This window comes from Phyllobates terribilis, unplaced genomic scaffold (assembly GCF_046119375.1).
Source record: "Phyllobates terribilis strain yellow unplaced genomic scaffold, ASM4611937v1 Scaffold_4126__1_contigs__length_64735, whole genome shotgun sequence".
NCBI classification, from domain to species: domain Eukaryota; kingdom Metazoa; phylum Chordata; class Amphibia; order Anura; family Dendrobatidae; genus Phyllobates; species Phyllobates terribilis.
In genome coordinates this window covers 11,608-33,603 of record NW_027366878.1, presented here as the reverse complement: position 1 = coordinate 33,603, position 21,996 = coordinate 11,608, and the positions used below count along the sequence as shown (strand labels likewise).

Sequence of the window (21,996 nt, the reverse complement as noted above, 5' to 3'; positions counted from 1 at the left end):
CAGTAACATAATATCTTACTCTTAATTTCAATTAGCTACCTGAACATGGTTATAATCCTCTACTACGTACCACCCTCCCGCGTACTATAATTATATCATCCACTACATTTGGAAGTATCTTAGCTTGTGTTTCTATTTAAACTATTAATGCTTGAACTGTTTTAATATTATATGCATCAGAAATCACAGTTTGGTATCTAAATTTAAGTTAAAAATTGTGTATGAAGCTTCATATTTGTTGCTAGGCAATACATGTTATGCGGTGACATAATATTTTTTGGGCGGGGTTATCGAGGATGTCCGATCACTACTAGTGAGCTTATTAATCCCTAGTTAGGGCAGCTAGTTTATCAGTACTTAACATAGTGACATAATATCTTCCTCTTAATTTCAATTAGCCAATTGAAGATGGTTATAATCATTCACCATGTACCACCCTCCCTTGTCGTATAACTATATGATCTAACACATTAGGCAGCATCATATAGACTAAAGCCTACAACGTTCATCTTCAATTCTTCCTCTCTCTGGTTTCTTTTAGCTAGCTCCGCGACCTTATATAACTTGCTTCCAAAATTATGTAAGGGAACAAGAAATAAAAAATGCTCTTAGTCTTAATTACAAATTTATAATTGCTCTTATCTCAACTCAAACACACAAATATATTACATCATTGACATTGAATAAGCGATAATTTACAAATGAAATACTGAAAGTAAAAAAAAAATTTAAGACTAATCAAGGATATAGCTATAAAGAAAATCGTATCAGCTAGGTATTCTTCAAGTCATAAATCTTGAGTGCAGAAAATGTTATGAAGTTGTACATTCTACTTTTCTAGAAGAACTGAACTTCTAGAAGAACCCAGTTAGTTGAGTATTGCTTTGATCACGTTTATGAAACCCATGTAAAAGACGGAATGACAAAAGTTAGTTCTACTAAGGCTCCGTTCGGCAACACCTAGATGAAATTTATTTCATCTAGATGAAAAGTGGTAGATGAAAAAAATAGATGGAATGGTAAATGAAATAAGGGTAGATGGAATTTAAGGTAGATGGAATTTTTTTCATCTAGGATTTGGGAGATGGAAAGTTTAAGAGAAATTAGATGAAAGTAGATGGAATTTGTAAAAGGTAGATGAAAATTTCTATAGATGGAATTTTGCTCAAAAAAGGGCGTTCGACAATGACCTAGATGGAAAAGCTGAAATTTCAGCTACTTTAATCTACTTTCATTTGATTTTAAGTATTGGCGAGCCTAAATTCACTATCGTTATATTCTAAACGCATGATTAGAGATAATAAAAGAAATTGCTTAACATTATAGCCCGGAACATTGACAAGACCTAGTTTCCCTTAAACAACAGTTCAGAGGAAGAGCTCTGACCGGTGATTCTGATCGGTTATTTATCTTCCTGAATGTGAGCAAGCAGGAAACATTTCAATCAAACTGGAACCGGCTCTTGGCATTGTAGATCTAGGATTTCGGATCCTCTACAATTTATGCATGGTGTAGCTCGTCAGGAGATTAATGGACATTGTAGGCGTCTGAGAACTTTTAGACCGCCGAATTATTTATCATTTATATTATTAGTGTTAGTACTAAATCTGAATCTGTTCAAGTAAAAAAAGACGTAGGGGTTTGCAAAGAAATTTGTTGGGGTGCCAGAGAGTTAAAATCATTAAATTAATCGAGGGAGATAATGATATGGAAAATGAGTAGATACTGTGCTTACATGTCAATAAAGGATAATAGAGTTGATCCGAATCGTTACTAGGTATACATTACTGTGCATTAAGTACACAATTCCAACTCAATTTAGGCTAACAATTTAACACAGAAGTATATTAATTACATAGGAAAACTGATTTATATAAATTATAGAAGAGAGATAGATTACTTATTCTAGCTTGAAATTAGTCATAATATTGGGACACAAGGTTAAATGACTTAAATCCCTCTTTCCAATATCAAATGTCACTGCCGCTTGATGATTGTTTCAATAAAGAATTTGCTTAAATTACTATGACATCAAAAATTATAAGTTCATATAACGTCTATAAATATGTTAATTGGATTTTAGTTTCGCAATTTTGCTTCACGCAGGCCTTTGCAAACACAGCAGCATTGGTGACATTGGTGATAAACTTTCCAGAGGGAAGAGGCGTAATCTTAGGCGTATTAAAGGGCTTCGTTGGTTTAAGCGGTGCCATCATAACTCAACTCTATCGGGCCATTTTTTTCCAAAATCCCAAAGCTCTGATCCTCTTCATCGGCTTCCTCCCAACAGGTATCTGTCTCATCTTCATCGCCTCCATCCGCGTCATCAAAACTGCCTCTAACCCTAAAGAGGTCAACGTCTTCTACCAGCTTCTCTACATGTCTCTTGGCCTTGCATCCTTTCTCTTTATCATGATTCTACTTGAAACCCGAATCACATTTTCACATAACGAATACATTGGAAGCATGGTCGTCGTCATCTTCCTCATCTGCCTGCCTCTCTACATTGTCTACAAACAAGAGATTGCACTATGGAAGGCTAAACTATATCAACAAGAATCCAACATGGATGCCAACAATGAGTCTCAGATCGATGTCATGACAACCAAATATACCACCCTTGAGCAGAATGGGAGGGAAGTGGATAAATGGTATCAAAACATGTTCAGACCACCACAGAGAGGAGAAGACCACACTATCTTACAAGCACTCTTTAGTATCGACATGATCATACTGTTTATCATTATGACTTGTGGGTTAGGTGGAACTTTGACCGCTATTGATAACTTGGGCCAGATAGGGAAGTCTCTTGGGTACCCAGCCAAGAGTATAACGACATTCGTATCCCTAGTGAGCATATGGAATTATCTTGGTCGAGTAGTAATGGGAGTCCTCTCTGAGTACTTTCTAACCAAGTACAAGATCCCTAGGCCATTGATGATGACGATTATTCTGCTCCTATCGTGTGTTGGCCACCTTCTAATCGCTTTTGGGCCAACGAACGGGATCTATGTTGCATCGGTTATCATCGGATTTAGCTACGGGGCCCAATGGCCCCTTTTGTTATCCATAATCTCTGAAATCTTCGGACTCAAATACTATTCTACATTGTTCAATGTTGGGCCATTGGCGAGCCCTGTTGGGGGTTACATCTTAAATGTGAGGGTAACAGGCGGACTGTATGATAAGGAGGCGCTAAGACAGATGGAGGTTTTAGGGTTGGAGAGGAAAGAGGGGGAGGAGTTGAATTGTGATGGAGTTCAGTGTTTTAAGCCAGCTTTTTTCATTATAACGGCAGCGACGGCCATAGCCATGTTTATATCGTTGATTCTAGTGGTGAGGACAAGGAAGTACTATGCGACTGATATATATAAGAAGTTTCAGAAGGCAGATTTGGTTCCAGAAATACATGAAAGGGTCGTTATGGACAATAACTTGAAGGGAATTGACAAATAAATTTAAGGGTTTCTTAGTGAGTTCAGGCCTCTCATTGTATAATACTAGTACTTGATGTCCGTGGTTCGCACGGGCTATCAATTATTTTTATTTATTATTATTTTATATTCTGTAAATACTTGTATTTTTGGTGGGAAAAGGGGATTTCCGTGCTATATTCTATATGATCTATATCATAATGTTATAAATGTTTTGTTTGTATTTTTGTTTGTGACAATATATTTATGGGTGAAGGGCTACACAACTTATATCAGTTGCTACTACATCATTATCATCATATATTTGTGCCTTTAATATTTTTGAGAAATTTTATTTTTATGCATATAGTTGAATTATCAAATTTGATATCGTTAAAATGATTTACATACATATATAGATTGATGGAACTGCTTATTTATTCATAAATATTATTCTGTACATGTCAAATACTTGACTATGAACCATTTTTCTTTAGTTTTATTTTGTTCAAGGTCATTGTGTATAGTTTGTTAATAATTTTTATTTATTTTTAACATAACTATATGAATTAGTACTACTTGATTATCATGTACACGATGCTTTTTTTGGAACTCGACGGGTTTAGAACTTAATAATATTTTGACTTTAACTTATAGAATTATCTCAAAAATTTTATTTTGTACGAAACTCTTGACATTTAAATATGTCATTGTATTAAAATTTTGATTTATTGATATACATTTTATTAATAATGAGAGAATAAACTAAAATCATATAAGAGGCTGAATCGACGTAAAACTAAATCATAGTATTAAACGTCGGAACTATTGTGATTTTTAGATGGAGATTGCAAGAGAGAACAATAGTGATTTTGATTTAGCTCCAAAAAAGAAGACTTGATCATTTTAGAACAAAATCATAGCATAATGATTTAGTTTAATGTCAACCACATACCGTCAGAACAATTTTGATTTTTAGACGGAGGTTACAGAAGAGAACAATGTTGATTTTCACAGAACTCTACAGAAATGACCTGATCACATTGACCTATTAAATGGTGTGTACGATCCATATAAGTAAAAATAGAGGCCCATTAGTATGTAATAGGATATATGCTTTCAAGAAAAAAATGGAAGATAAAAATATTGGAGCATTGATGACACGTTTACTTGAAAGTAGGCCAAGTTGTAAGTATATATATAGATGTAGATGGTTTATTTGTGTGATCAGGTTCATTTAATCTTTGATATTTAATATGTACTTCAAAGAACATCTATCTAATCTTAATTTTAATATATACTTCCTCCGTCCCATTTTGTTTGGACAATTTTCATTTCGGTTGTCCCCTTGAATTTGAACAATTTCCTCTTTTGTACATACTCTTTCTCCCCTTAATACCCCTATAACTCTATTTCTTTACATATTTTATTCATACTCATCATCACTTTTCACTTTATTTATTTCTCTCTCTAACTATCAAATCGGACCCAACTACCCATATATTCCAACTACTTCTCCCACCAAAACCATTTCATCTTCAAATTTCAACAGAATTTATATTCATGAACTATACTTAACTTCACTAATTACATTTGAAAAATCCAATTTAAAATTAATTGTAGGTTTAAAATTAAAATTTTTTGTAAAGAAACACTAGTTATTTTTACACATAGATTAATTGGGCTGAAAAGAAAAACAAAAACCTACCCCAAAAGCCCACATTCAATCTAATCCTACTCTAACCCATTCCCTAACCCAACCCAACCCAAACCCAACCCAAACCCAAACCCAAACCCAGCCCAAAAACCCTCCCCACCGAAACCCTAAATCTATCCCTACCCCTCTCTTATTCTGATCTCTCCCACTCTTCACTCCCTCACTATCTAGAACTCTCTTATTCTACTCTCTCCCCCTCCGAAACCCTAATTCACTCCCTACACCGCCGCTCTCGTTGCTTGATCCCCGCCTCTCTTGTCATGGATCTTGGTCTGATCCTTTCTTCTACCTCTTTCTCGTCCCCGGATTAGCTCTTTTTATGTGTGTTGATCAAAATTTTTTCTTGGGCCTCCGATATCTGATCCAGATCTTCCCCTTGATCGATGATCTTGATCTTGTTCTTGATCCTCGATCTTCATCTGGCTCTCGGTGGTCGCATTTGATCACGATCTTGAACTTGAAAACTGCTTTTTATATTTGATTTTTGTGATTAAAATCGTCCCCAATACTGTATTTTGATGCGCTTGATTTGGGTAGTTTTTATGCTTGATTTGGGTCCTTAAAATCGTCCCCAGTTCTGTATTTTGCTGCGGTTGATTTGGGTGCTTTTTTGTTGGAGCTTGTGGGTGATTGAACTAGATCCTGAGATGAAGGTTGAATCCGATCTCGATCTTACCCTTTGGGAATTGTGTTCGATGATATCCCCAAAAATCTTGCTCTGTTTATGTTAATTTCTTTGAACTTCTTTCACGGTGCTCTGTTTCTCGTCCCCAATATTGGTACTGATTGTGAAATCGGTGTTTTGGCTTGATTTGGGTGATTTAAACCGATCTTGAGTGTTTGCAGTTCAAATTTGAGTTCAAGATCGGATCGATTACCTTGTTGTTCTTTCATGTCGAACCCCTTTATTGCTGCTGTCAATCTCCATGTGTCTTGATTTGCTACATTGCCCTCGCAGGATTGCATGCGTATTATTTGTTGTGTGATTGCTGTCGTTCGTTTCCCCTTCATTCTGGCTAGATCGATGGCGATCTGTTTGTGTCTTGATTTGTCAAAAGCCCTGGCTGTTTTGCATGTGTAATTGGGTTGTGTGATTGCTGTCGTTCCCCTTGATTGTTACCAGATCGGTGTCGATCTCTGCAAAACTTGCTTTGTTAAACACCCTGGCTGGGTTGCATTTGTTATTCATGTTGTGTGATCACTCGATTTTCCCTTGATTGTTGATAGATCGATGTCGATCGCTCTATTCCTTGCTTTGTTAAATACTGGATGAGTTGCATGTGTATGTCTTTTGCATGATTTACTGTCCTTTCCCCTACATTGTGATCTTTCACTATCTTGGATTGTTAACACTTGGCTTGGTTGCTCTGTCCCTTGCTTGGTTGCTCTGTCTCTTGCTTGGTTGCTCTGTCCCTTGATTGGTTGCTCTGTCCCTTGCTTGGTTGCTCTGTCCCTTGCATGGTTGCTCTGTCCCTTGCATGGTTGCTTACGGTTTGTCGTGATATGTTGGGATGTTGACATTCATCTCTGAGACCCCATTGCTCATGTTGAGGGATGAATGTCAATCTCCCACATGGATTGTTAACACTTGGCTTGGTTGCTCTGTCCCTTGCTTGGTTGCTCTGTCCCTTGATTGGTTGCTCTGTCCCTTGATTGGTTGCTTACGGTTTGTCATGATATGTTGGGAGGTTGGCATTCATCTCTGAGTCCCCATTGATCATGAGAAGGGATGAATGTCAATCTCCCACATGGTTGCCTTATATTGACATTCATCTCTGAGTCTCCATTGGTGTTTCTTTGTGTTATTTGTGTTGTTCTTATAATAGTTTTGTGTTTGTGTTGGTCACAGGAAGCCATGTCTCAGGCCCGTATGACTGCTCGTGGACAACCTCTGATGAGCGGCGCGCACAGGAGAAGGTCAAGGATAAGCAGCCCAGCGCCAGTGATGTCTGCTCCCAATACTACGGGAGCCGAGATGCGATTGGATAGCTGGCACGTGCAAGGGCAAACACAGCTACTCGTGCAGTCATCGTGACGGCCGAATTGGTAACCACGTCTCACCTGAGACCTCGGTGGAGGTGGAGCAGCCAACAAAGAAGAAGAAGAGGGTTGTCCCCCCACCCTCTCTGCCAAAGCCTACTCAACCGAGGAGTGGTCCCCCACCAGGCTTCAAGGAAATCATCATCATCAGTGATGATGATGATTCAAGCGTACAGTAGCTAAGTCTTTAACCCTTCAACGTATTTTGGGTATTTTGATTAGTCCCCCTGTGTTGTTGCATGTAAATTTTACTTTCTAATGGTCTGTATCGGATAAATTGGTCGTGGTAGGTGCACAACTGGTTGCTCTTACCATTTTTTGTGCTATAACTGATTCTGCAAGGGCACAACTGGTTGCCCATGCTAACTTTTGTGCTAGTTATCTGTTGCCTAAGCTCTGAATGTCCCCTAGTATCAGTTGCCTATTGCTTGCCTATGTGTTGAAGCTTAGTGGTCCCTAGTATGAGTTGCTTGTTTGCGTGCTTGATCCCCATTGTCTGTTGTCTTGCATGATCCTTTTTATGAGTTGCATTTTGCCTTCCTTATCTATTCAAGCTTAAATGTCCCCTTGAGATGTTCTGTTGCATACAACCTTGTGAATTAGCATGACCATGTCCTATTTACTGCCTGTGTCCCGAGATGTATGAACAATTTTAGGAAAACATGTAGCTGTATTCATGCATGATCAATGATGATATCTCTATGAACTGAGATTTAGACCTCTTTCTTTTATATTCAATTGCCTACCTTCCCTTATGCAACCAGTCAATACGACTAAGGATGGTATTGGGGAAGTTAGGCAACTGATAGATCTAAATCAATGATGGACTTTAGGAGATTTATGAGATTAAAATTTTCTTTTTTATTCAATGATGACACCCTTTTAAGAATGAGCTGTGGTTCTGTTGAGCAACAATTATGGTCTAACCTCCCAATATGATACCAGTCATTATGACTCAGGCGGCATTTTGGGCGTGGTTAGGGTATGATTAGGGCCAGAGGAATGATTCATTTGGGGACACTGAGAATATGTTTTTGCACTTTCTAGACATTAATAGGTTCATATAGGAACAAAATACAATGAGATGAGTATCATAACTTGACAAGTGGTTATGATATTTCATCTCAGTGTTGACATTCATTACATTGCATTCATAAGCATAATCTAAGCTAAGCATCTATAGTTCATGGTCATCATCAAGTAACTCATCATCTAGCAACTCTTCTTCTTCTTCTTGACTGTTTATGTTCCTGTTTGCATTTGCATTAGACGTACTAGCTGCATGTGCATTCATTGACTCATTTGTATTTGATGTCCCCGCTGCACTTGCATCTGCATTCACTGCATTCCATGCTTCTACTATAGCCCAAGTAGGTGCCATCAATTCTGTTGGCTTGTTCCCCTCTAATCCAAGCCTCTTCTTGCTGATGTGTGGCATGTCATACCCATTGCCCCCTTAGCATTTGAGTATCTCATTCATAACCATTTGCAATGACATCCAAACATTGCCTAGTGTTAGGGGGTCTAGCTCATAAAATGCATCAGTTACACATTCTAGCATGTGATCGACATCCTTAGGCATCTTTTTATGCATTAGGGACTGAATGCTTCTAAAGAAACCTAGGTCTAAGATGTTCAAGTCTGGGCTGTTTGCTGGTTGTTGAATTAGGATGAAAGTGAAATCTCCTTGGACAAAAACGTTTTGCCATTCCTTGTCTGACTGAGTGATATGTGCCCTTGCATTGTCTTGTTGGATGAAAATTGTTCTGTGAATCCCATCAGTAGGCCACTTTGCTCTAATGGCTGGTAGAATTTGTTCAATTAGCATAGCTCTAGTTACTTTCTGGTTGACTCTGTCCACTAGCTTTGTTACAACTGTCCCCTTGCTTCTGTTCTTTGAACTCCTTTTGGCTGGCTCTTTGTATGTGAATGGAAAGATTCCAATCTTCCCATCAAATATGCATTCCCCCTGTGCATTGAACCTAGGTCTAGCAACGCAAGCTGTAAACATTACCTTAGGGATGAATTTGCTCGAACTGGCTGCTCTATACTTGCCTTTCTCATTTTGTGCTAGGTAGACTCTGGTGCTCTTTTTTGTGAGATAGAACCACTTCTCATCCAAGTGGACGAAGTCATACATAGGGTAGTACTGACTCTTTTCTTGTAATGTTTTGCCCCGCAACAAGCTGAGCACCCACCTCAGTCTTGTTAATTTGTGCTCCGGTGATAGGCCTGGATGTAGGGAATTTGTGTGTGGCTTTATGACTCCCGCCTTGGTCATTCTGTGACATGTGCTCTTTGAAATTGCTAACTTGCTTGCTAGATCCCTCAGGCATGTTCTGTCCCCCATGCTTAAACTCATAATGTCTTCTTGAGAAACTTGGATTCGTTTTCTCCCACAGTTTTTGAACTTGTTGTTCACATTGAAACTCTGTCCCTCTGCTTGTTGTTGCTTAGCTGTTGCCCAGATCCTTCCAATTACTCTTTTTGACAGATTTAATTCTTCTGATATTTGCTTTATTGCACCATGTGATAACTTCCCCCCTGAGATTTTGAGAGAATAGTGTTCAATACCTGCATACGTTGCTTGTTGTTTAGCCTGGAGTTTGGTTGATGATGCAATTGTTGTGTTTTATGGTTGCCTTCATTATTCTGTTCAGATGAGTTTGCCACAGCTTCTGTTGGTTGGTCCCCACTCCCAGTTGTATGCTGTAATAAACTGTATTCTTCATCACTTATTGGCAGCTCATTTAAGTCTAAAAATGCTGAAGCCATACCTCCATAAAAAGTCCCCCTAATGCTATGTTTTCACTCTAAATATTCTCTGTTTTTTCACTTACAATGACAGTTAAGGTAGAGGGAATATGGATTGTTGAAGATGATATAAGTACACAGGGGTAAAGTTGTAAGAACAATTTAATGCCATGTTGGTTATCCTAGGCACCATTATACTGATTTCTCATTGGCTACAGAAAATTCAATGTTGTAATTTGATTGGCTGAGATTAATTTAATCCCCCACATTTCTATACCTCTCTCCTCATTAAATACACCTTAAATTGTATACTTTTGCTCAAATTATTCAAACTTTTCGGGACAGAGGGAGTAATTATCAAGGCATTTCAATATACTTTATACCATTCTCAGTTTAACAATTCGCAATCATATATGTTTAAGTTGGTTTCAAGTTGATCTCTAAGTAGCACTACCAAGTAAGTACTCAACTTGGTGTAAGAGTTGAAGCTAATAGAGAAAAGAAAAGAAATATGTCTATATAATATCAGATCAATATGAAAAACAATCATATATGTCGGCTCTCATTAGTTTTGTTAAATATCATTTTTTATTAATTCTGAACAGCTTTTTACACGTGTTAAAGTGAGTACTTTTTAATATAGTCACATATCATCCGATTTGACAGACATGTAACAGAAATTATAAAAATTTCTCTTATTATTATATGACTGGGACTGGGATATTCTTATTTAATAAAAGAAACAATAATTTAGAAAATTATCATTTTTCCTAATATTCTTATTTTTATTAGGAACTATAATCTTCAATTTTATAGAAATAAAATCTAGCATTATTAAAATTTTAACATTATCTTTTATATTTATTATAAAGATATTTAATAAAGATAAAAAGGAAATGACTAAAATAATTAATGCATACAATCACAATTACAAAAAATATTAGATATACAGAATTTATTTATTATCAATGAGACTCAATATATCTTTATTAATATTATTTATTTATTTATATTTAAAAATTGTAATATATATAAATTATTTTATTTTAAATTAAAATATTGAATAAATCACATGCACATCACATGGGTTAAACTAGTTTTATCTACTCTCTGCTTTATCTATCGTCTCACTATTTTTTAACACTTTTTAACATTGTTCACGGATTAAAAAAATCTTATTAATATCTCACAATATATAAAGCAAAAATATAATGGTAAATGGTCTTGTTTAATTGGTCTCAATAAATATTTTAATAATATCAAATTTTTAAAAAATTTTAATAAATACATTTAGAGATATATACGATATAAAATATGTCGTCCTTGACAACTTGGCGGTTTCCAATCTATTAACAAATATAAAAAAATAGAAAAATAAATGAAGAACTTACCAAATATTTGACATCAAATATCTCCATGATTAGATTCCTTTAAGGCGCTACATGATCCAGCTATGTTTCAATGGATTTTTTATTATAAATTATTTCCACTACTAATCATGTTCGAACAAGGATCTTTCATTATCATGCACTAATAAATTTATAATCCTGAACTCACCTATTTTGGCTGATAAATACCAACAATATATGTGTAATCAGATAACTTAGAGTGGGCTTTTTAATATTTATAATAAGAAAAGATACGATTAATAAAATAAATGTGTAAACTGCATTTTTCAATCAAAGCAGGTTCATCTATATGATTTAAGTTTTGGTGAAAAAAAAATATTACGTACCAAAACAGAAATGTTAATTTGTTTAGGGTTTAACCTGAACTAATTGGATCCAAGGGAACTTGGCGTTGAAGCGGCGAGAAACATCCTCACTCAGTGGGGCGCCGCCGCAGCGGATTAGGTCCAATGACCGGATATCGTACTGTGACGTCAGCTCCGACTTCACCATCAACACCACTACAGGCGGGGAAACCGGAATGTAGGTCACCTTATACCTCTCCACAATCGACAGCATCCCCTCCAAGCTGAACCTCGGCAACAGCACCGACGTCTCCGCCAACGCCACCGCACACAGCACCAGTGAGAATCCGAACACGTGGAACAGCGGCAATCCGAGCAACCCCACCGCCGGCGAGTCGCGGATGCGGCGCGTATGGTACTGGATAGTAATTATCGCTATGAGGTTGCGGTACGTGAGCTCTACTCCCTTGATTCTCCCTGTCGTGCCGGAGGAGTAGAGAATCGCTGCTGGATTTGACTGTGCGAGAACCACCGGCTCAGCGAACGAGACGTCGCGATGTAAGAGAGAATCGAATTCTGATGAGTCGAGTATGACGGTTGGGAGGGAGGTGGGGAGTCTGCTGGAGGAGGAGGAGACGGCGAATGCGACTTTCGGCTTAGAGATTCCGATTATGTGAGCTAGCTCGGAGGCGGAGAGTAGCGGATTGGCGGGAGAGACAACGGCGCCGAGGGAGAAGAGGGAGAAGTAGAGGACGGGTATCTTGAGGGAGGAAGGGGAGAGAATTAGAACGACGTCGCCGGAGTTGATTGGAGGGGAAATGGAGGTGCCGCGGCGGAGGGTGGAAGAAAGGGAGCGGACTTGGCGGAAGAAGTCGGAATAGGAGAGTAAGTCGCCGGTGACGGCGTCGACGAAGGCGTTGTGGGTGGTAACGTCGACGGTTGTAGAGGAGGAGCTGAAGAAGGAAAAGATGAAGTCCGAAATGGAGATGGAGTCGGATTCCGGGGGTAGAGGGATGGATGGGTGTAGGTTTTGATAGATTCCGGTGGCGGAGCAGTAGCCTGTGCTTGTGTTTTTGGATTCTCCGGACGCCATTGTTGAAGGATTAAGCATGAAATATAGCTAAAAATGTCGAATAAATTTAAACAGACAAAATTGGTTAAAGACGTCTGAAATTGTGCTATCACACGAATATGATATAATATCATTAGCCAAATGGCATAAGACGTGATAAAATAATATTATCAACCTCTCCACTCCAAAAAGTGACAAAATGTGCAGAACTTATTGTCATTTGAAAGAATATTTGAGTTTGGTACTCAAATCATAATCTAAGCTAAATGATGAAATTTCTAAGAGGTAAAAAGCATGTGCAAAATAATAAATTATTCTTTGCAAAAGCTTAAGAGTTGTCTGCATGTAAATTTGCAGTAACTTCAGCCTTGAGGCATTGCAGGAAGGTAAAATAGAGGAGAAAATAAAAAAGAAAAGCCGATGGATTTGCAAGATCCAAATATATGAGATACAATTCCAATATCAGCAATTTGTTTTAGCCAAAGCTAAAAAGATGTTCATGAAGAAAGAGCCTTCTGAACTTCTTCACTGACTTGGCTTGGAGGTTTGTCTGCGTGAATGTTCGCCAGTATGCTCTTCTTCGAATAGTAATCAATCACCTAAATCACAACGAAACCGGTTACAGATTAGTAATAATACTCATACAGGCTGAAAAAAAATGCAACTTTTGTAAAAATATGAGCATTAGTGTAAAAATATGAAGCATGAACAAACAAATAATCCAGAATCGCGCAGATTTGCAGTTAAAACAGGATAAATCATAGATTTAGTCACATAATTACACTGTTAAGCTAAGAAAGAAGAAGAAGAGTATAAAGGAAAGCCCATACAGGTTCTGTTTGTCTGTGGAACGCCTCTAACCTAGACCTGAGAACAGCGGCTGTGTCATCCTTTCGCTGAATTAAAGGTTCTCCGGTGACCTGTAAAACAATAAACAGTGTTAGTTAGTCATTAAACTAGATTGATAATTAAAAAAAGGTTGATGAGGACTGACATCATCAAAACCGGGCACTTTGGGAGGAGCGAATTTAGTGTGGTAAGTACGACCACTGGAAGGGTGAATCCAACGGCCAGTGATTCTCTCCTCCAAAATGGAATCATCAATTGCAAAATTCAGAACTCTGTCAACTTTGACCCCTCTGTGAGCAAGCATTTCATCAAGCTTCATGTAAAGAAGAAACAGAAAAGCAAAGTGAGACCACCATTTTTACAGCAGAAAGAAACAAGACTTGAGAATATGTAACATACCTTTTGTGCTTGAGCAACAGTTCTAGGGAACCCATCAAGAATAAAGCCCTTCTGACATGAAGGCTTATTCAATGCTTCATCAATGATTCCAACAACAAGGTCATCAGATACAAGCTCTCCCTGTAAAAACATAGGGTAAGGTGAATTAAAAAGATAAAGAATTTAAGTATTTGACTGCATTTACCTTCTCCATGGCTTCTTTAGCTTTCACCCCAAGAGGTGTCTTGGCAGACACAGCAGCTCTTAACATATCTCCTGTTGCCAAATGGCACAAACAGTACTCATCCTTGATGACAGGGGACTGGGTACCTTTTCCTGACCCAGGTGGTCCTGTAAATCAACACAAACACAAATTAAATTCATAGCTATGATCTAATTCTACACAAACACGATAGAGAATGAGAGCAAAGATTTACAATGCATTTAAATAGGCGTTGAGCTTCAATGTGTGGATTATGGAGTTATTAGTGTTCGTACAAATTATGCATGATACATCACTTCCATTAAATCAACCAATGAAATGCCACAGTTCAATGAACAATCAAGTTTTACTAACAGAGTATTAGCTCAATTGCAAATCTGCCGACTGAATGTTTTTCAAACGACATAAATTATCAGAAATGTACACCAGAAAGCAAAATTTTAATGACATCGAAGCATGCAGTCCCATTCCAGAAGAAGTAAATCAAATCAGTCAATAGGAGAAGATTTCTAATGATGCTAGTCACAATTCGATAGAAAGTTAAACGGACAAATTGAGCATTATATATTGCAACGTTTCAGAGCTGCGTGTAGAGGCATAAAAAGGCTAATTGAGCTATCAGCTATTCTTAGTTAAAGGATTGAGAAATCCATCACACAGTGCATTTGACAGAGCAGAGCAAGTAGCAAATCAGGGGAAAGTGAACCCTAGAAAGCCCCAGAATCGATAGCAACATCTCAAACCAAAAAAATCCACAATTCTCAAGCAGGCAAACAAAAACCCGGAAAATACTCGATTTCACGCAAATAATAAAAATTCGGACATGCAGAAATCGAAAGAATCGGCACAGAAGAGGCGCAGATCTGCGAAGAGGGTGGGACTTTACCTACGAGAATAAGGCGTTTGTCAGGCTTATTGGCGCACTTCATCCGGCGGAGGAGCTCCGTCATCAAATCGACGGAGGGAACGTCTTCCAAGTTCGCAGCGCTTGTCGCCATTTTCGCCGGCAATTGGTTCGTTAGAGATAGAAAGAGAGAAGAAGAAGAAGAATGGCTTGTTGTTGGGATTGGAATTTGGGTAAAGTGGGAGATCTCTTTTGTAGTCTCTCAGTCAGTTCAGTAGTAACCAAATCACCAACTCTTTCTCATTTGGTTCTCTCAATCAAGGGGACTTGAAAGTACAAATGTACCCTTTCACTGTTTCACATGTTTTATTAAAGCAGATAGATATCAAATTATCAACCATCATCATATTTCATGCACATTCGTGCCTTACCATACATCTGTATGGTCTAATTTAAAAGACTTAAAAGTATATTTTCATTTATAATAACACTTTTCTGAAAATAAATATGTGAAGCTTTGAAACTTGTCCCAAAAAACTAGTAAATGACTTTTATAATAATATTATAAGATTGAGAATGTTTCCGGTGCGGACTAATTTTTCATGCGGGCTCATCTCAACTGGTGCACTTTTCAACATATTATCGGTGCACTCTCCAGCACACTACCAAGTGAACTACTCAGCACACTACTGGAGCACTGCCAGGTGCACTCCTGAGGGTGCATTTCTCAATAGTATATATTCGTAAGTTTTGAGTACATTTAATAGTGCACTCCACAATAATTAATACACAGATTATATAATCCACACCTTAATTAACCCTCATAAGAGATTAAGTTATCAAAAATAATCACTTATATTGAGAAACATCCTTATAGTTGAATTAAACATACAAAGCATTCTTGCTGAATTTCTGTAAATGTGAGATGTGTATGTACTTGTTTTTGGATTGAAGATGAAAAATTCAAGTCAATGATTTGATTCATGGAACATATATTCTTAATCAGATCTCCTTAAAACATAATTATAGTATTGAAATCAATAACCTCTAGACCCTTCCACCAAATCTGACCCATCCGACACAGCCACTATTACCAAGAAGATTAGGTAAAGGGTTGGTAGAGTAAGCCAAATGAGTGAAGGGCTGAAATCCCATTGCCAACAACCATAAAACTGTGGTCACAAAATTGAGCGATTTCATAATCAAACATAACTTGATAGGCAGAAAATACACAAAAAGAGTTGAACAGAATCAAGAATTCTTAACTCTATTTCGGGTTTAGACAGAAAGCTTAAACAAAAGTTAACCCGATGCTTACAACATCCTAATAGACAGCAAAAAACCCTAGATCATACTATTCATTCATCACCTTTAGATTTCTTCTTCTTTTTCTTCTTAGTACCTTCTCCTTCCTCTGCATCATTACTCTGTTCAGCGTCTTTACTCTTCTTCTTTTTCTTCTTCTTAGAACCTCCATCTTCATCAGCTTCAACACTCTGTGCCTGCTCTGCTTCCTCTTCCAATTTTCGCTTCTCTTTCTTCTTCTTCTTCTCTGATTTCAAATCCTCTTTTGGTTCCTCATCATCATCCTCTTTCTTACTCTTCTTTTTCTTCTTCTTCTCAGATTTAGCACCATCAACATTTGCAGCCTCTTCTTCTACTTCACCCTTGGATTTCTTCTTCTTGCTCTTCTTCTCACTCACTGTCTCATCAACATCCATTTCATCATCATCTGCAATGAATTTCATCACCAGTTAGTAGTTGCATATGTGCTAGGGTTCAGAAAGTACTAAGTCTTTTGACGAAAAGATACACTACAATGCATTTAGGGCTAGTTTGGTATGAATATCAGAGATATACGGTATGGCGTATGGATATGAGTGACACCTTTGACATAATAATTCACAAGGAGATATCAAACAACACTCTAAATACACAAAAAGATATCATTTTGATATACTGATATCCATATACTCCCATACCAAACACAAGATATCAAATTTGATATGGATATCAAACGAACCCTTAGCACTACCATAGCAATATCAATGTTGTTCTAAATAATTTAGTTTTACCTTTACTGTTGACAACTTCAATAGCAGCTTTCATAACATCAATGTTCTTCTTAGGTGCAATCCCCTTGTCATAGAAGTCCAATCGCTCCTCCACTTGCTCTTTTAGTTTCTCACCAAAAACGGTAGTAGCACTCTCTGAACAACACAATAATGCCATGCATATAACAAAACAAAAGCAGCATTTCTGAGGTAATAAAACAATATATTTAAACAAACCTGAGAAGCAATCAATACGAGAGGCAATTGAGCATTTGTTGGCCAAATAGCGAGCCATGCGACCTTTATTGCGAGAAGATGCGCGTCCAATAAAAGAAGAATGGAATATAAGTCCATATTTAGGAGTGTTTCCTTTTGTTTTCAGAGCCCTGAAGTATGAACAGTGTATTAATATAAAGGTTCTTCATCAAACTCATATTTGGTATAAACATTTATATACCTAAAGAGTGCCTTCTCAGCACCAAGAATCTGAAGTGTAGAAGCAGGGCACTTTGCTAGATTAGTAAGACTACCAGCATGAGAAATTAGACGAGCACCAACAACTTCACCGATCAAAGAGGTCAAATTAGGGGCAATGTCATTCATCTTTGTGACCAGATAGTCATAAAGCTTCTTCCTGTACTCAGTAAGATCCATTACCCTCTGAGCAAACTGTTGAACATTGATCAAGTCAACGATAGAAAGATCTTGACCTAAAGTTAAACAATAGCAATAGAGATCAGATAAGGAAACAGAAATACATTGCAAAAGATAGAAAATGTTAAAATCTTTACCCATTGACGCTTTAGCAGCTTCAATAACCTCTCTTGCTTTATCTTCATCTCCGAGAATATCAGTTAAACCAGCTAGTTTATCCTCAGAAAGCTCTGCCTTGTTCTCAATAAACTTGCATGTTCTTGCATACAGATAATTGTCATTGACAATCTTGACCAATTCAGGGAAATGCCAACCATACCATTCCCTGCATGACAGAAAGATTACTCCAAGATATTTATATTATCAACATTAACTCATAATTAAGAAAACAGGCAACAAAGAACCATGTACAGACCTTACTCTCATAGAGAATGAATTGATATCTTTATCAAGAGTGTCAAGAAGGAATATAGCCTGGATAACCATGTTATCCACTCTGTTAACATTGAACTTAACCTTGGCTCTACTGTAACTATGTGCCAAACCCAGTTGGGCTTTTTCCAAATCTCCAGGCTACAGAAATTTATAAAACCACAGTTTAGACAAGGTACATTAATCCTACTATATAACATTTTACAAATTCTACAGACCTTCAAATCCTTGATGAACCTGTCTATGTGAGTTCTCACACCACGTATAAGCTCAAGAATGAAGTCATTATGTCTGCACGGAATTTTGGTTTCTTCGTGGATCTGTGATGCAATATTTGTATGGGAAACGCCAAGAACAAAGCTTGGTTCACCATCCTTTGCCTTTGGTTTTGGAAGATTCAGCTCCAAGAAGTTCCTCAGCTCTTCAGTCACAATTCCTACCAAAAAATAGAGCAACTTAGAACATACATCACTTATATATACTATTGCATCATATTACAGTGAAAAAAACAAAATACAACCTAAAAGAAACTTATATATACACTCACATGAACGTATTTCATTCATCAGAACTGAAGCCCATTATCAAACTATTTTAACATTATTCAAGACTAAACACCAAATACAACCTCATACCTAACTCAAGGTAACACCATGTAAATAAGCTGAAATTCCAATCACTTCTCATTTGATAGCTCAATATTTTAGTTTTTCAGTGGATAGTTATCATGAACCAAAAGAAACAGTGTCCGTTACATAAGCCACTCCCCTAGTTTACCATTATAGAATGAAAGAAAATCCAATCTATGATAATGACGTAAGTGATGAAACTCCAAGCAGTGAAATAAGGAGGGATACCACAAATGAAAGAACATTGTTGTCTCCACCCAAAACCGTACCTTCAGAGATGGCGTTGATTTGATTAAGAGCGTCGACAGCAGACTCAAAGGGTTTTGGAATGCTTCGAGCTTGACGACCTTGCCGAAGCGATTAAGGTCAGTAACGGAGTTCCGAACTGCTTCAGTGTTCTGCCCAATTTCATCGATACCGTGTGCTTGTAGTAGCGCGTAACCGGAGGACGACTCGTACAGCAAATAGGTCGCCATGGAAAGAAGTAACTACTCTCCACTCCGAGAGTTGAGAGACAATCCACGGGTTGGGTTAAACACGAAGAAAGAGGCTGGAGTAGGGTTTAGGGTTTTTCTGATTGCAATTTGTAGTTGGGGACTTGGGAAGATGAAAGTAAACGGTCGGGTTATCCTTGCCCGTCACCTTTTTTTTCTTATCAAAGCTCGTTTTTTGGGCTAGGCTCCGTGTGTGGGTTATAATCGGCTCCAGCGACTGTTTGCCTTGTCGGCCCAAATCCGCGTGATCTACGGTGTTTTATATTATGAGGTGAGTTCCGGTGAAAACAACCCTTATGGTGTGAAGTGTGAAGCATGTTGAGCCATTAGATTAGAAAATGGAGGGCTGAGATTAAAAGATGGGTTTTTTTAATGAACCCACGCGGTGACATTTTTGTAATTAATGGTGAATTGTTATTTTATTTTATTTTTACGTTTTCTGGGTAATTTTTCTATCCCTTTAGATATGAACATTAGCGTGTTATATGTGAACATTAGCGTGTTATATGTGTACCCGAGAAAGTTCGCACTTTACACCGTAAGGATTGTTTTCACCGGATCCTTATTCTTTATATTATAAGTAGTTGTTTTTTTTCAAAAAAAAATATTAGTAGTAGTTGTTTTATATATTTTTACAGAATTGTGGTGATTTTCGGTCCTTAGTTACGGTGGATTTCAATCTCTTTTTTTCGATGGTGATTTAAGGTCCGTTCGATAAAGGTAGCTGAAATTAAATTTTCATCTAGTTGAAACTAAATAGCTGAAAAGTAGCTGAATTGTGATGGTAAATGAAATTAAATAAGCTAGCTGAATTTTTTGAGTTTTTAAAATAGTGTTCGGCAAAATGGGTAGATGAATTGTATAAGGTTTAGGATAGAATTACAAAAAAGCCTTCATTTAGCATGTGACTTGCACATGACATAACAGTACATCATTTGGGCTTCTTTGGCACGCACCTGGGCGATATTCAGTATCACGATAGGCGCCAGAAGGTTGAACGGAGGCGACGAAGAGCTCCTTGGCCACGACGGTCGAGTTCTGCTCTCTCCCGACGACACAAATCAAGGTACCCTTTCTAACACCTAAAGGCTTGCTCCTTCTATTTGCCCTAGCTACAACCGGTGTTGAGATTCCAAAGCATAGGCTGCCATAGCTCATACTGCAGTTCGTGCTTCCATTCTAAGAGGTCTAAGGTTTCATTGTGCCTAGTTCAAGATAATTGAATTTGTTTGTTTTCGATTGAGGATTTAGAGGTCTTATTCATTGTCTTGTGGTTATCTGCATGTATAAGGTTCAACAATGGTGGAAATGGAACTGGCTTTACGTATTATTAGCTATGTACAGGGACTTCATCATACTGCAGTTCTTGATTTGTTTGTTATGTATTCTGTCAGTATAGATCAGCTGTACTGGGTTGCTAGTATAACGAATTGAGGAGGACTTCATCGAGTATTATTCTATTGTTTCTTTTGGTTTCTCTTGAATTAGATCTGTAGCATCTATTGGCAGCTAAGATCGAAGTGAATATTTGGTCAGTTCATATGGGTCACCACTGCAATCTGCAAGTGGAATAGACTCCTATGAACTTTTTTTGGTTTCACTTGTTGGTTTTGGAGTCCATTGCTTATGGATACTTCTTGTGGGATGCTTAGGAGTATGTTGATAGAGTTTATAATTTGAGGAAGAACTTGAAGTCTACTTGAATGGTCTCAGTCTTTTTTTGGTAGAATAGGTATTTTTGTTTTGGTTTTTAGTCTACTTTAATGGTCTCAGTCTACCTGAATGGTCTCAGTTTATAATTTGAGGAAGAACTTGAAGTCTACTTGAATGGTCTCAGTCTTTTTTTGGTAGAATAGGTATTTTTGTTTTGGTTTTTAGTCTACTTTAATGGTCTCAGTCTACTTGAATGGTCTCAGTTTATAATTTGAGGAAGAACTTGAAGTCTACTTGAATGGTCTTAGTCTTTTTTTTGGTAGAATAGGTATTTTGTTTTGGTTTTTAGTCTACTTTAATGGTCTCAGTCTACTTGAATGGTCTCAGTTTATAATTTGAGGAAGAACTTGAAGTCTACTTCTTTTGGTTATCTTTGTACTCTAATAGTGGATGATTTGCTCTCATATTGATTGTGCAATTACAACATTATTATCGAGTTAGAAAGCAACATATTTCACAAACATGGCATCTAAACCTCCAAGGGAGACGGAGAAGGGTAAAGGTAAAGGAAGAGGCAAAAGACAGTCAGCTGGAGATGAAACATGAAATGATGATGGAGTAGAGAATGATAGTAAAAGTAAGGCAGTACGGACTGAACCATTACTCAACATATTGTTGAATATTTGTCGAGATGCTCAGAAAGTTTCGACAGCGAACCATTACACAACCTAATTCACATCCTAAATTCACAACCTAATTCAGATGAAGCTTTGAATCCACTCCTCAATAAAACAAGACAAACAATTCCTTCAATTCGAATATGCAATAACATAATTTCTTGAAAAAATCGGTCTAAATATCACCTAATTTCAATGAACCCTATAATCCCAAATACATACCTGATTTTCCCCAAATGTAACCCTAGAAACCGATTGCAATCAGATTTCAACAAGATTTCAACCTAATCAACACTTAATCCACAAATTACATAACCCTAGAAGCCGATTTTCACCAAATCAACACATAATCGACAAATTTAAAGAAAGGATGATAGATTAGTAGTTACCTCAAGGGAAAATCGGGGATTGAAGTTGCGA

At 37.4% G+C, this 21,996-nt stretch overlaps 3 protein-coding genes across 3 annotated transcripts; 1 reads left to right on the top strand and 2 right to left on the bottom strand.

The window, feature by feature from the left end:
• Positions 1–919: 919 nt before the first annotated feature.
• LOC141248875 (uncharacterized) lies at positions 920–3,456 on the top strand. The gene is made up of 2 exons (XM_073669477.1): positions 920–953; positions 2,084–3,456. The coding sequence occupies exons 1-2, from the start codon at positions 920–922 to the stop codon at positions 3,454–3,456; spliced, it is 1,407 nt and encodes a 468-aa protein (XP_073525578.1).
• A 9,730-nt stretch (positions 3,457–13,186) lies between these two features.
• Positions 13,187–15,137, bottom strand: LOC141248873 (uncharacterized). Its single transcript, XM_073669474.1, has 6 exons — positions 15,026–15,137; positions 14,122–14,267; positions 13,938–14,057; positions 13,684–13,851; positions 13,520–13,609; positions 13,187–13,288 (listed from the first exon to the last, which is right to left on the bottom strand). Exons 1-6 carry the CDS (start codon positions 15,135–15,137, stop codon positions 13,187–13,189), a joined length of 738 nt encoding a protein of 245 aa, XP_073525575.1.
• Positions 15,138–15,376: 239 nt separating this feature from the next.
• LOC141248874 (uncharacterized) lies at positions 15,377–19,228 on the bottom strand. The gene is given in 12 exon segments (XM_073669476.1): positions 15,377–15,430; positions 15,876–15,994; positions 16,353–16,574; positions 16,617–16,715; positions 17,059–17,193; positions 17,275–17,423; positions 17,495–17,747; positions 17,829–18,016; positions 18,107–18,264; positions 18,342–18,559; positions 19,022–19,076; positions 19,079–19,228. Coding segments are annotated over 12 exon segments (1,800 nt in total).
• Positions 19,229–21,996: the final 2,768 nt, after the last annotated feature.